The 13,771-nt window shown below is 41.1% G+C and overlaps 1 protein-coding gene and 1 pseudogene across 2 annotated transcripts; one reads left to right on the forward strand and one right to left on the reverse strand.

Moving 5' to 3' along the window:
- Positions 1–33: 33 nt before the first annotated feature.
- psph (phosphoserine phosphatase) lies at positions 34–12,395 on the reverse strand. Of its 2 annotated transcripts, none has more exons than XM_072243223.1 (6): positions 12,237–12,395; positions 10,213–10,370; positions 5,689–5,823; positions 4,952–5,097; positions 1,920–2,068; positions 34–1,721 (listed from the first exon to the last, which is right to left on the reverse strand). In XM_072243223.1, exons 2-6 carry the CDS (start codon positions 10,350–10,352, stop codon positions 1,617–1,619), a joined length of 675 nt encoding a protein of 224 aa, XP_072099324.1. In that variant the 5' UTR covers positions 10,353–10,370; positions 12,237–12,395; the 3' UTR covers positions 34–1,616. The 2 variants fall into 2 exon arrangements, with proteins under 2 accessions (XP_072099324.1, XP_072099323.1); XM_072243222.1 differs by having other exon boundaries at positions 35–1,721; positions 10,213–10,395.
- Positions 7,957–8,076, forward strand: LOC140187939 (U4 spliceosomal RNA; annotated as a pseudogene).
- Positions 12,396–13,771: the final 1,376 nt, after the last annotated feature.

The following is a 13,771-nucleotide window of genomic DNA, read 5'->3' on the forward strand; positions in this document are numbered from 1 at the left end:
CCAGCATACAATCTGAAGAAACAAGAGAACTTCAAAATTGTTTATTGTAATTCTTCAGTACACAAGCACAAAGGAGAACAAAGTGATGAGGGGTGTGAATTATTAAGTAATTTTATTATCCATTCCCCTTATGGCTGGAATTGGTGTATTTGTGATAACAACCAACAAGGTCACTGATCAAAATAGGTTTCACACAAAGGAAATACAAAATTGATCCAAAGCCCATCTAGACATTTCACGTTAGGAAAAGAACAAGACTCTATCCTTGCAAAATGGCCATAAAGGTGGAGACAGAACTGGTAAAGGTACCTCTCTGTTATATCTCAAGAGCAGAGCTAACAGTAAAGTAAGGCATGAGTTAAAATCTTTTAGGAAATAATGTGATTAGTATCTGGAATGGTCCTTTGATAGAGGAGTGATTCAAAGTACTCTGAAATCATTCAAGAGAGAACTAAGTCCATTATATCAAGAACTGCCTTGAATAATTGAAGAGGCTCAATAGCTTCCTTCAACCCTCATTTTCGTGAAGTTTTTCTGGCAGGCGTGCGAGAATAGTTGCTAAGACACCAAATAAGGCAAAGGTGAAACTTCACTTGGCGCCTTGAGAACTGGATTCCGCATTCCATTTGCAGGGCTGCTAATGTGAACTTAAATTTATCACAAAAGGCTTGTTTTTCCAAAATGGTTAAATACAGTGATTAAAAGGCAAACTAGCACAGCATACCTGTCTGCATTCACTATTAACTTAATAAACTGTGTTGCAGGCCTGGGTTACTTATCCATCCGAGAAGATAACTATACATGAGAGTCAAAGCAAAGCAGAATGTACAGTATATATCTCATTGGTATGCTGTAAACAAAAAGATTTTATACTTAACTTTTTTCCTCCCCAGGCAAAAATCTATTCATTTAAAATTAAAAACAATTTACCTTGATCAGAAAATGTAGTAAAAATGTAACGTTCTAGAGTCAGTCTTGCAATTAGTGAACTAAAGTCAAACAGAAGTATCTCTTTTCAATATAATTATTGACTTTAGAAAAGTGCCATAATTCCAAATATACTCTCTACAATTTGCAAATTAATTAGGAATGAAACACCCTCATTTTTAAAAAATATATAAACAGGGCTTTGTAGAAGAAAATGGAGAATAAAAAAGTCATGCAGAGATTATTGAGTTTCCAAGCATACTAGAAAAAAGCATTATGCTCCCACTGAACCAAGTTTTTCCTAAAGCTATCACCAATCTCAAAGTGGGAGCCATTCTGCCCTGTTTAGTCTGGATATACAACATGGAAAATGGGGAATCCAAAAGCATAAACATGGGTTTGTGTTTCAAGCACCAACCAACATAAAGTTCCCCTAGTTTCTAGAGTTCCACTGCTAGGCAGTGTATTGTGTGGTGAGTGGCTGATGTAGGAAGTGGGCTCTGGCTCTGAATGATAAAACAGAAATAGCACTCTACAACTGCATCACTTTTCCAATGAGCAAGTCAGAAACAAAATAGGAAAGTAACATGGATAAGGTTAAATTTATTATAATGCAAACACACAAGAATTTCATGTTTTCCTGTAAATACATTTTTATAAGTACAATTTGCCTTTTTAAATTAAATTTACTATTCCAGTTCTGCAGTAATTTCTTGAAAGCTTGTGACAAACCATTTGGCTTTCTCCTTTACTTGTTGCCGAACAATATTCCCACCAAATCCAATAAATGCATCCTAGGACAGGAAGCCAAAAGTCTATTAGGCATTTCTTAAAATAGGTTTTCAGAACATTAAACAGAATCTAAATTAAAAACTTAATGCTAATTAAGGCCAATTCTATTATTAGATGTACGTATATAATGAAAAGCTTAAATTAGAATTTGTACTTTGAAGTTACTCTTTTGATATGACAGTTTCAGTGTCTGTACATACTGCGGGTGGGCAAGCCTCCAGGTCTGTGATTCCATCCCCAATCATCACAACTTTCTTAAAGCCTCTTTCTTTCTTCAGGAGACTTATGACCTGCCCTTTCCCACCAGATTCTGCTGTTGGTTGTGTTTCGTCAAAACCAGCATAATCACCTGCAATAAAACACAACTGTTAGGTCACCTTTGAAACTTGCTTAAAATGGAGAGATGTCCTCCACAATATAAATCTGGAGGGGAGTGAAAAAAGCAAGGCAGAAATTTCAAATAACAATACAGTTCATTCATTACCAACCCTGAGCTCACCTGCACACCACCTGAGCATCACCACAGCATCTACAAAATTAATTTCAGGTACAAGCTGTCTGATTAACAAAGGAATCTGTTTTGAGCTCTTTTATTTAATTTTGCTCTGGCCAAAGGCAGCAAATTGTTCATTTGGGACAACCCAGATGCAAAAGATAGCTAAATTCTGAAATGCAGATGAACGCCACCGAACTACTATCAACTCTCCATATTACATTATTTAAATTGCCCTTATGATGAAGTATGATTTATAAAAAGTAGGCTTTAATATTCCAAGGTTTCAAAGTGAAGCAAGACAATGAGTGACATGCTGTACGTGGAAGACAGAGGTAACCTAAATGGTGAAAGGATAATGAGATCATCTTGGGCCAGCTACCTACCTCCCACATCTACATATAACCACAGAACAGTTTCAGCACAATTGTCTTCTTGGCCATTCAAGTAACACAATGAAAGGGAAAAGAAAGAAGTTGATAATAACTAGCAAATATCCAGTAAGGAGCCAAAGGATAAGATTCCTGTGTTACTTTAATAATGAAATCTAACCTACATACATTTTCAATACAAATTACATGGCTTTTCGATAAGTGAATAAGTAATCTAAGTGATTTAATTCCTAGTGTTCTAAATTGCTTCCAGTAAACATAGAACATAGAATAGTACAGCACATTACAGGCCCTTCGGCCCACAATGTTGTGCCGACCCTCAAACCCTGCCTCCCATATAAGCCCCCACCTTAGATTCCTCCATATACCTGTCTAGTAGTCTTATACTTCACTAGTGTATATGTCTCCACCACTGACTCAGGCAGTGCATTCCATGCACCAAACACTCTCTGAGTAAAAAACCTTCCTCTAATATCCCCCTTGAACTTCCCACCCCTTACCTTAAAGCCATGTCCTCTTGTATTGAGCAGTGGTGCCCTGGGGAAGAGGTGCTAGCTATCCACTCTATCTATTCCTCTTATTATCTTGTCCTCCTCTATCATGTCTCCTCTCATCCTCCTTCTCTCCAAAGAGTAAATCCCTAGCTCCCTTAATCTCTGATCATAATGCATACTTTCTAAACCAGGCACCATCCTGGTAAATCTCCTCTGTACCCTTTCCAATGCTTCCACATCCTTCCTATAGTGAGGTGACCAGAACTGGACACAGTACTCCAAGTGTGGCCTAACCAGAGTTTTATAGAGCTGCATCATTACATCGCAACTCTTAAACTCTATCCCTCGACTTATGAAAGCTAATACCCCATAAGCTTTCTTAACTACCCTATCCACCTGTGAGGCAACTTTCAGGGATCTGTGAACATGTACCCCGAGATCCCTCTGCTCCTCCACACTACCAAGTATCCTGAAATTACTAAATAAAATATTAGGTAGCTTTATGACCCCTTTCATTATATTACCATCAGTGAATCTTCCTCTTGCTAGAATGCACCACCTCAACTTCTCACTACTATTACCTAAGTGACCATGATGAGCCTTGACACATTATCCACTTGTGGAATGCCTTACTACTATGCTCAATGCCATCTCTGTCTTCCATCCACACTTCTACTGGAACACTGGCTAGTTTCTCCTCTCCCACACCCAAGGGTGAAATGTCCCACTGGGCAGAGACTGAAGATTATATCTTGGATACTTTTGGTCTGCAAGTGAGAGAAGGCAACAAGCGTCAGTGAGGCACAATAAAGAGAAATATTACATGAACATTTAAGTCAAAATAAACTTGGATGCAGATTCTATTCTCAACATGCTTTCATCCCACTTATTGTACATAAAACAGTCAAAAGCAAAAACATCTTTTGGACAATTGTCCAAATGTCCACAGAGGCCTTGGAATTTGGATCTTAATTTGAGCAAAGATACAGGGTTTACTGAGAAATACAAGGAAGGAGATTGTTGGCAAGCAATTGGCTAGGTAACTCAAGACCATAATTTCTATTAGGCCCAAAACTCCCCCACCTTTGGAACCTTCCACCTTATCAAAATCTTTCTGTTTGTTCAAACAGCCTTTTTTTTTTACACTCAAACTTGTTTTTAATCTACGACTTCTATCGGCCCATTCTGATAAAAGTCATCAATCTGAAATATTATCTTTTCTTCTCTCCACAAGTGCTGATTAAGCCACTGAATATTTCTAGCGTTCCCTCACCGTCCCTTTCTAAACCGTCTACAGTCAGCAAATTTCAGAAACCAAGATCAGACTTGTCAGGTTTAAGATGTCCAAGTAACTCAGACTCACAGAGAATCTACTTCCCTATCTCTAGCATTTTCTCCCCACATTAGCCATTTCAGTTTCCTTTAGATTTAAGTCTTATCACATGCCAAAGAGAGGCCCATATTTACAATGAAGTGATGAACTCTACTAAGATCATTTTACATTGTGCTATTAAAAACAGCACGGAATCCTTTATCCCATTAATCTGGACAGGAACTGAATGGGATTTCCAACCTTTGTAACATCTGCAATCCCATTTGCTTTTCTTTATAAACGTCCCTGCCCACTCCTATCTTTCCCTCAAAAATAAGGCTTATATAATGCTATGCGCTTGAGATGCTGATACAAATAATTTTATCATTGCACCTTTGCACGTATGTACTTATGTAGATGACAGCAGGTAGACTTCAACTTTGACATTCTCAATATGATCAGTAGTTCATTTGCTTTGGTTGAATCCTACTAAGTAAATGTTTCTGGTCCAAAGTTATTTATCAGTAATTATAAATCTAACCATTCAAGTGAAATTTCAGCTTATTTGCATAGACATTGGTTAAGGGAATATTGATCCTTGCTGCTATGCTGTCCACAATGGAATGGAATCCACCAGATATCAAGAAGACTTGCACATTCCGCCGCTGAAGCCGATCAACTAGGTCCCTAAAAATACAAGTTTAAAAAGCCATTACGCTTCATCGGATCAGTGCTAATCTGCAAAATTTACTGATACAATTACAACATTGAGTTTCTTATCAAAAGTTAGTTTGTTCTTCTCTTCTGCACCCAGCTCCTTTGGATAATTGTCTTCGATCTTTGAAACTGCAAAATTACCCAACCTTCCTATAACATTCTATCAAGTTCAGTCCAGTCTTTCTTCAGGTAAACAGTGTAAAGCACAACCAATATTGGGTTGCTACATCTCATATACCCCACTTGAAGAGTTTTAAAAATAGTGTTAACCTTCAAGATTTTGATCACCATTAATTATAAAATATAGACCCTGAAGTTTATTATTCTAAATACATACATATGAATATTAATATTTGAGAGAACCCCACTCTTCAAGAATTATACATGGCATATGCCCCCTAGGGAAGAAGATACAATAGAAATACAGCAATTAAATTTCTATTTTCCTACTCCCCTTACAAAAAAAGTTTCTTCTTTCTCATCACAATGGTGCCACATCCTTACAAACAGTCCGACAGTTTCACACTTTTTATACTATTAAGAACACCTACAGTAACTTACAACATGCCGTCAGTTAAGCAAGGGGGTTGATCATTTATTAGTTTGTTCACTTGATCTCGTGATGGTTGGATTATAGCTAGACGCTCTGTTAAGGCCTTCTTAAATGGGATACTTCCACTCATTGCATTCCGGGTCCTGTAATAAATTTAAAGAATCGCTCCATTAACTGGAGAAAATGGACTCATGCTCCAACACACATCACAAATGAAGATGACGTAGACCACCAAATACTCTGCTAAATAGGACACTGGGGATATGTGTCCACAATAAACCATCAGGGCTGATTATCCATGACATTCTGTAACTTCATGGTATCAATTTGTTACTTTTCAAATAGCAAGTTAAGAATGTTACTTTGGTTCACTGCAATTTGTAACAGAGAATGCAAAGGATATTGTATCTGGATACAAACACCCATAAGAACTTTATGACTAACAAAATGCACCACTCATTTTTTTAATGCCAAGGAGCCTTACCCCAGGTTGGGAACCCCTGCTCTAGACTCATCATGTTCAATCAATAATTGTGTGCACCCTCAAAAGCCTCCAATTACTTTTTTTTAAAAATGGATGACCTAACAAAAGTTTCGCACAGCTGCAAAACGACTTTTCTCCACAACATCCCAATCGATGTAGGAACGAATGCTGTACACATTCTTTACCATCATATCTCTGTGTTGCTACTTTCAGGGAGTTCTGGGCTCTCACTTCAAGGTGCTCCAGTACATCAATACTCCTATGGGCCCTGTCACTTAATGCACATTTTCTCTTACATTTGATCTCCCAAAGAGCTCCACACATTTGCCCCAACATAATTCAATACGTCTTTTCTCAGTCCATGTTCAGTTCTTTGAACTTGATGTTAAGCGCGAGGTGGTTGTTATGACAATGAACCACCAATTCTTGTACCATTTGCAAGCTTACTAATCAGCTCGTCTATACAAGTTTTCATTTCAGAATATCACTGAGACTCCAGTGCTGATCCTTTCAGGACTATAGGTTGGCATTCAACACCATCATCTCCTCAGTATTAATCACCAAGCCTTTAAACTTGGACCTCCATACTTCCCTCTAAAAAAGGATCTTTGACCTCCTTATTGGGAGTCAGTGCAGATTGGTCACAACCTCTCCTTTTCACTGACAATCACTGACTTCAGAGATGCATGCTTAGCCCACTGCTCTACATTCACCACTGTGTGGCCCAGCCCACTTCAAAAGCCATCGTTGTAGGTAAAATCTCAGATGGCTACGAGGTGGGACACAGGAGTAAGATAGATCAGCTAGTTAAGCGGTGTTGCAACAGCAAGCTTGCGCTCATCAGCAAGACAAAGGAATTGATTATAAACTTCAGGAAGGGGAAGTCAGTAGAATACCTCATTGAGGAAAGGGTGAGCAGCTTTCAACATGCTGGAGGAACTCAGCAGGTCAGGCAGCATCCATGGAAAAGATCAGTCCACGTTTTGGGCCGGAACCCTTTGTCAGGACTGTACAGGGAAGGAGCAGAGGCCCTATAAAAAAGGTGGGGGGAGGGTGGGAAGGAGAAGGCTGGTAGATTCCAGGTGAAAAACCAGTAAGGGGAAAGATAAAGGAGTGGGGGAGGGGATAGGCAAGAAAGGTGAAGAAGGAATAGGGGAAAACACAATGGGTAGTAGAAGGAGGCGGAACCATGAGGGAGGTGATAGGCAGCTGGGAGAGGGGGTAGAGTGAAATAGGGATAGAGGAAGGGAGGGGGAGGGAATTACTGGAAATTGGAGAATTCAATGTTCATACCAAGGGGCTGGAGACTACCCAGACGGTATATGAGGTGTTGCTCCTCCAACCTGAGTTTAGCCTCATCATGGCAGTAGAGGAGCCCATGTATGGACATATCTGAATGGGAGTGGGAAGCAGAGTTGAAGTGGGTGGCTACTGTGAGATCCTGTCTGTTGTGGTGGACCCCTTACTGGTTTTTCGTTATAGAGTGAAGACAAGGATGTGGCGGTAGTTTAATTAGTTACTATAGGTGGAGGACAGGAAAATCAAGATGATTGATGGGAGTGAGCTATAAGGAAATGAGAGAAAGAATGGGATTGAGCAGGCCAGGCAGCGTCTATGGAACAGAGTACAGTCAACATTTCAGGCCAAGACCCTTCCTCAGGAAGGCCCAAGAGATCGAATTTACTCCTTTCCACAGATGCTGCCTGGCCTGCTGACTTCCTCCAGCATTTTGTGTGTGTTGCTTGGATTTCCAGCATCTGCACATTTTCTCTTGTTTGTGAAAGAATGGGATAGCTTTGCACAGTGGCAGTATCGTAGCTGATGAGGTTCCCCTGAGGCGCAATTATTGCTTACTGAAACCAACTGCCGTAAAACAAGACGGGGACGGGATTGCTGTGAGAGCCAGCAGACTCAAGGTGCAAGATAGCCTCCCTCCAGGCCATGAGAAAAACATTAAAATTATAAAGATATAAAATACCATGCAGTCAAATGGGAGTTATTTTCGGTGTGTAGCCTTACCCACAACTCCTCAGATCATAAACCACTTCACAGCTTCATGCAGCAAATCCCAGACACCATTCTGGCATAGAATACTTTTTTATTGTCGCCAAACAATTGATACTAGAACATACAATTAACACAGCGATATCTGATTCTGTGCTTCCCGCTCCCTGTATTATAAATCGATAGTAAATATTAAAATATTAAAAACTTAAATTATAAATCATAAATAGAAAATAGAAAAATGGAAAGTAAGGTAGTGCAAAAAAACCGAGAGGCAGGTCCAGATATTTGGAGGGTATGGCCCAGATCTGGGTCAGGATCCGTTCAGCAGTCTTATCACTGTTGGAAAGAAGCTGTTCCCAAATTTGGCCATACGAGTCTTCAAGCTCCTGAGCCTTATAAATGGCAAACTATCATCTAGTCAGACTGGTGCCAAACAATGACAATCTTCTTCAAGAGGAGGTCTAAACCATCTTTAGTGACACACCATCAATATTTAATCAGGAATTTGACTGGAGTAATCAGAGACTAAAACATCTCTTGGTTACAGAGCTGTTTGACCACCTACAAAGAATACTCTCCACTTGCCTAGCGGAGTGCAGCTCCAACAAAACCTCTAATATATGACATGACTTGAGTAAGGTCATTTAATTGGCAAAATAATGCCCATTTTAAATAATCCCCTTCTCCCACACCAAAGCACATGGGTGCAGGGTGTCCCATCTAAAAAAACACATACCATAGCCCACCAAGTTTTTTCCAAGCCCACAATCTCCACTAATTAGGACAAAGGCAGCATAAACAAAGTTCCACGGACAACATTGTTTCTTCCATCATCATGGGATCAAAATCCAGGAACTGTCTATCAGTTATTAACGTGAGAGTACATGGGTAACTGGCAATAGAACAAGTGTGAAAAGAAGAGAAGCATTCAAAGCACAGCAAATTGTTAATGTCTACCAGAAAGCACATTGAATAGCAACTTACAAAGAAGAACTTGAGATGAATTTGAAAGTGAAAAAAATATTGCAGGTCATTCATAAAAAAATGGACAAGAGTAAGGCTAAACAAAAGCTCTTTCAAAGGCAAGATGGCTGAATGGAACCTTTCTATGATGTGATCCTATATTTCTTCTCCTCTCTCCCTCCTTCTAATGTCCTCACGATCATACAGGTTAGTATTCAATAAAATTGGTCCATTCCACCTACAGAGCATTTCAAATATTTAATTCCACTAAAAACATCTGGATATCTTTGATGTTAATTTCATACCCATATAAGAATAATACTTTGTGGTGCACATTTAGGATGACATGTACAATCACAGACTGGGTTATGCTTGTTGGGATCGCCAACAAAAGCCACTGGAGCAACACACAGCTGGTAGTATAAAAGTCATTATTCAGCACACACACAAACTGGCAGCATTTGGAGACATCCTGCAAAGAGACTCCCTGACCCATCACATTTTTATCGCTAAAGATCAAAGGTAACAACAGAGCAACTTTAATAGCTACAATGCACTAATAATGCTTCCTTTAAGTTGCATATAATTTTCAAAACCTAGATCTTCACACCAACACTCCAGACACCCTATATTGAACAATGTCTCTGAGCTGCATTCATGCATATGCAGACATCTCAGGTTAACAGGGTGCTTCTTGCTCAATTGTGTGTTTCCTGGTTTGCAGTCGACCCCAGTCTGCAGCTCCAAGAACACCACGGTTTGAAGCTGTATTTTAAACTCAATCTACAATCCACATTCAGATCTGAAGACTGGTTGCTGTCGAAATTAATATTTGCTATATCCCAAAACACCAGAAATCACCCTAGAAACTTGTACACTGGAAACATTCAATCCACCAGATTAGATAATTGCCCTGGCTACATAATTACATAATTGGGTTGCTTCATCAATCCAGCAGAGAGCCAGGGTTTGATTGTGGTGGTAAATCTAAAACACTGGTCAAAAGCAGTTATAGACTATAAAGGTAATATTACAGCAGCACCCTTCATTATTAAGACAACAGACCATGTCAACTTACATTTCTGCCACAACATCCCCAACTCCACAAAACTTCGCCAGTTCATCAATTCCTTCTTCTTTTATTATGGTGCTGTCGACATCAAAACACACCGCATCTGCACTCCGTAGGATAGCTTTAGTTTCAACAGCTGTAGCCATTTTGCTGCACACATTCCTCTAGAGACAATAAAAAAACATAACCCTAGAGCACAAGGAAAAGCAGAAGGTAACTGGAAGGCAAGTGTCCAATGTCACACATATATATACCACTGAATTTTCAAAAAAAGCTGGGTACAGACAGCCCAGCACATCTGTAGTTGTGAACTTCCAATGATTCAGGACATTTACAAGGATAGCTGTGTAAAAAGGGCCTGTAGGATCATTGGGAACCCGAGCCATCCCAACCACAATCTATTTCAGCTGCTAGCATCCAAGAAGCGGTACTGCAACATAAAAGCCAGGACCAACCAGGCTCCAGGACAGCTTCTTCCACCAGGCCATCAGACTGATGAACTCATGCTGACTTCAGTATACTCTATATTACATTGACTGTTCTATTTACTATAAATTACTGATTACACATTGCACATTTAGACGTAACGAAAAGATGTTTACTCTTCGTGTATGCGAGGGATGTAAGAATAAAGTCAATGCAAGACACCCCACTCCCCGTTCCTCCGGCTGATCGTAGTATACTGAAAATTTGTTGTCCTAGCCTTCTGCTTGTCTCACTCTTCAGCACTGAAACATTGAGTAACAGACCTTCACCTCCACACCCACTCCACCCCCTCACATAAGAACTCGGAATGATACAACACAGATTTCTCTGGCGGATATGTCCATCAGGTAAAAAGAAACGTTTCTTGTGGATTCTGCTAGTTTGGCTAAGTTAGCAGAGTCTCAGACTGACAGTGACCCCATCCGAAGGGCAGTCATTAAGTTGGATATCTTCAGTGGTCACAGGCAAGTCTTTACAGAAACCAAAACATCCTGAAAGATGGTTAATAATTATGGATCATTCACTTTCCGGATCCGTTCGTCCTCTACCCGACTGTTACCTCACGTTCAGGATTAAAGTGACTGAATAGTCCCTTATGCCTTCAACACGATTTCACAAATTTAGGCAGTGAGGGTAATGGCTACGAAAAGATTACCTTTAGGGAAGATCAGATTTTAGAATTTGGCAAGTAAACTTCATGGGACTGGATCAAAGTGCAGAGGAAGAATCTAGAACAGTACTGCAGAGAAACAGGCCATTCAGCTCACAAAACTGCAACGAACGCGATGCCAAATTAAACAAATTAACATTCTGCTCGCAATGATCTATTTCCCTCTACTTCAAGCACATCCACGTGTCTAACAGCCTCTTAAACTCCACAATCCTATTTGTCTTCACCACCACTCCGGCAGCCTGTTCCAACACCATCCAATCTGCAAAAACCGCGTCCTGCACGTTTAAATTCTCCCCTCCTACCTTAGATGCGCAACTTCAAGAATTTGAGAATTCTCCTTCCTAAGCCTCAGAATGTTATAAAATTTTAATCAAGTTTCCCCTCAGTCTCCAACACTCCGGAGAGACAAAAAAAACCTCTTCTCTCTTCACAGACCCTCTAATCCAGGCAGAAACCCAAGTCCCCCTCCACGACCAGAGGCTTTACCTTCCTGTAAAGGAGCGCTCAGCTAACTTTAAAGACAACACACGGCCGAAGTGGAAACTTTTTTAATGCAACAGGCGGAAGGGCGAATGAGGAATGAACAGTTTCTCCATGATAGAGAAATGGTAAAGTAGCCTCGGTCCGGGCCTCCACAGAGATCTCACACTGCCACTGTCAGTCGGAGCTTCTCATGCTCAGTAAACCAACGCATCAGACGCACAGTAGCCCCGGTGCCAGCCAGATCCACGGGAAGCCGGCAAACAGTATGTGAAGGCCGGGGCGGGGGGGGGGGGGAATTAAAAAACTACAAGTTTAATTCCTGAAGCAACTTTGATTTCCACTTCTTTCGACATGCAGCGCCACAATCTAGCATTTGATTGACACTTACCCCAGATTTAGCAGAGCAAAGGGCAGCGCCGTTCAAACACCAACCATCACTTCCCTCCCAGTGCCCAAGCACACAGTGAAATGTGGTATAATTCCCTCCTTCCTCCAGATTTCGGATTAAACACGCAGGAGACAATCACCAAAAACCGAAGAAAATCGCCGCAGTTTGCAACCAATGAAAGACTTGCTTCAGCGTCAGCGCCCAGTCGCGGATAATTAATTAAAAGGGCAATGTCCGATTATTCCATATGTAATCGCTCATGGGCCCCAGCATCCAAAGAACAGCATATCTCAGGGTCAGACCCTTCGAACTAGGACAGCTATTGGCCAGGCAAGCGAAATGCTGACAAATGTCACATATTTATGAAGGAGTTGATCCTTGCCTAACAAATTACCAGTTTAATTACCAGGACATTGCTTGTACTGGCTGGTTACTTGATTTTATTTATTGTTTATTTATCTTATTTGTTGTTTTATAGCTTTGAGTGTGAGAGTTGCAAACTCATTTTCGCTGTATTGGTGCATGACAAATTGTACTATGCAGTGACAATAAAGGTATTTCATTTCAAATTAATCCAATCTGCCCGCACATGATCTACATCCATCAATTCTCAATATGTTCATGTGCCTGTCTAAATGCATTTTAAGTATCACTGTCTCGTGTACTTCTACCACCCTCCCCTTGCGGTGACTTCCAGAAACCTCGTCGTAGGTCACATCTGGAATTTCCAGTTGGCGGACGATTTCCCGCCACACCGCGCTGACATATTGGGAAATCATGTACGTGGCAGGTTACAGCAGTAGTTTGCCGTTGCCTTCTGCAGGGTGAGTTTAAAGAGGTCACCACCTCTTGCAGTGGATGACCAGGACGTCTAAGTGCCTTGTCGTGCTCTTAGTGCCCCACCAACGCCTGCTGGCCTGCCTTCTTGACCGTTGGACCATTAATCGGTCTCCTCCACTCGATCTGCCAGGGCCAGACTTCACATGCTGGGACAGGCAGATCCCCTACCTCACCAAGGGTCAAAGACCCGTCGGCTACCCTCACTTGGTTTGGCCCGTCTGCCAAGACGGTTTACCAGGGTGTGGCCGCTGTGCGTGTTACGGCTACTTGGAGCCACAGGTGAGAGCTGAGCGCCAGGTGGGAACCAAAGGTGGATGAGCTGCCCTGAAAAAGGGCACGGCAGCCCCCCCACCGGAGGTACTACCCCTCCCTAGACACCCCATACACCCCTCCAGAAACCTACCAATTTGTAAAACAAATTGGCTACTCTGTCTTGAGATCTGAGAAAAACTTGAAACTATCTAGATTTGGAAAAAATACAACATATTGACAACTTTTTGATGGCTTGTGTGGTGTTGGACACAGAGGGGCCAAACCTCAGTTCACTGACATAACACAAGCTCTCGCCCAGCGGAAGTAGAAGCCTGTGTACCCTAGGAAGGCCTTGACAACTGGTGAGGTGGGAAGATCAACAAAGGTCAAGGCTCAGGTCCAGTCTAGATTATAGATTATATGACATTCGTCAGCATTTTGCT

The sequence above is a fragment of the Mobula birostris genome, chromosome 25 (assembly GCF_030028105.1).
Source record: "Mobula birostris isolate sMobBir1 chromosome 25, sMobBir1.hap1, whole genome shotgun sequence".
NCBI classification, from domain to species: Eukaryota; Metazoa; Chordata; class Chondrichthyes; order Myliobatiformes; family Myliobatidae; genus Mobula; species Mobula birostris.

Coding starts and splice junctions, on each gene's coding strand:
- psph (XM_072243223.1), bottom strand. CDS start 10,352: ATGGCTACAGCTGTTGAAACTAAAGCTATCCTACGGAGTGCAGATGCG. Junction 5,824..10,212: donor GGGGATGTTGTGGCAGAAAT/GTAAGTTGACAT, acceptor AATTTATTACAG/GACCCGGAATGCAATGAGTG. Junction 2,069..4,951: donor GCTGAAATTTCACTTGAATG/GTTAGATTTATA, acceptor GTTTTATTGCAG/GTGATTATGCTGGTTTTGAC.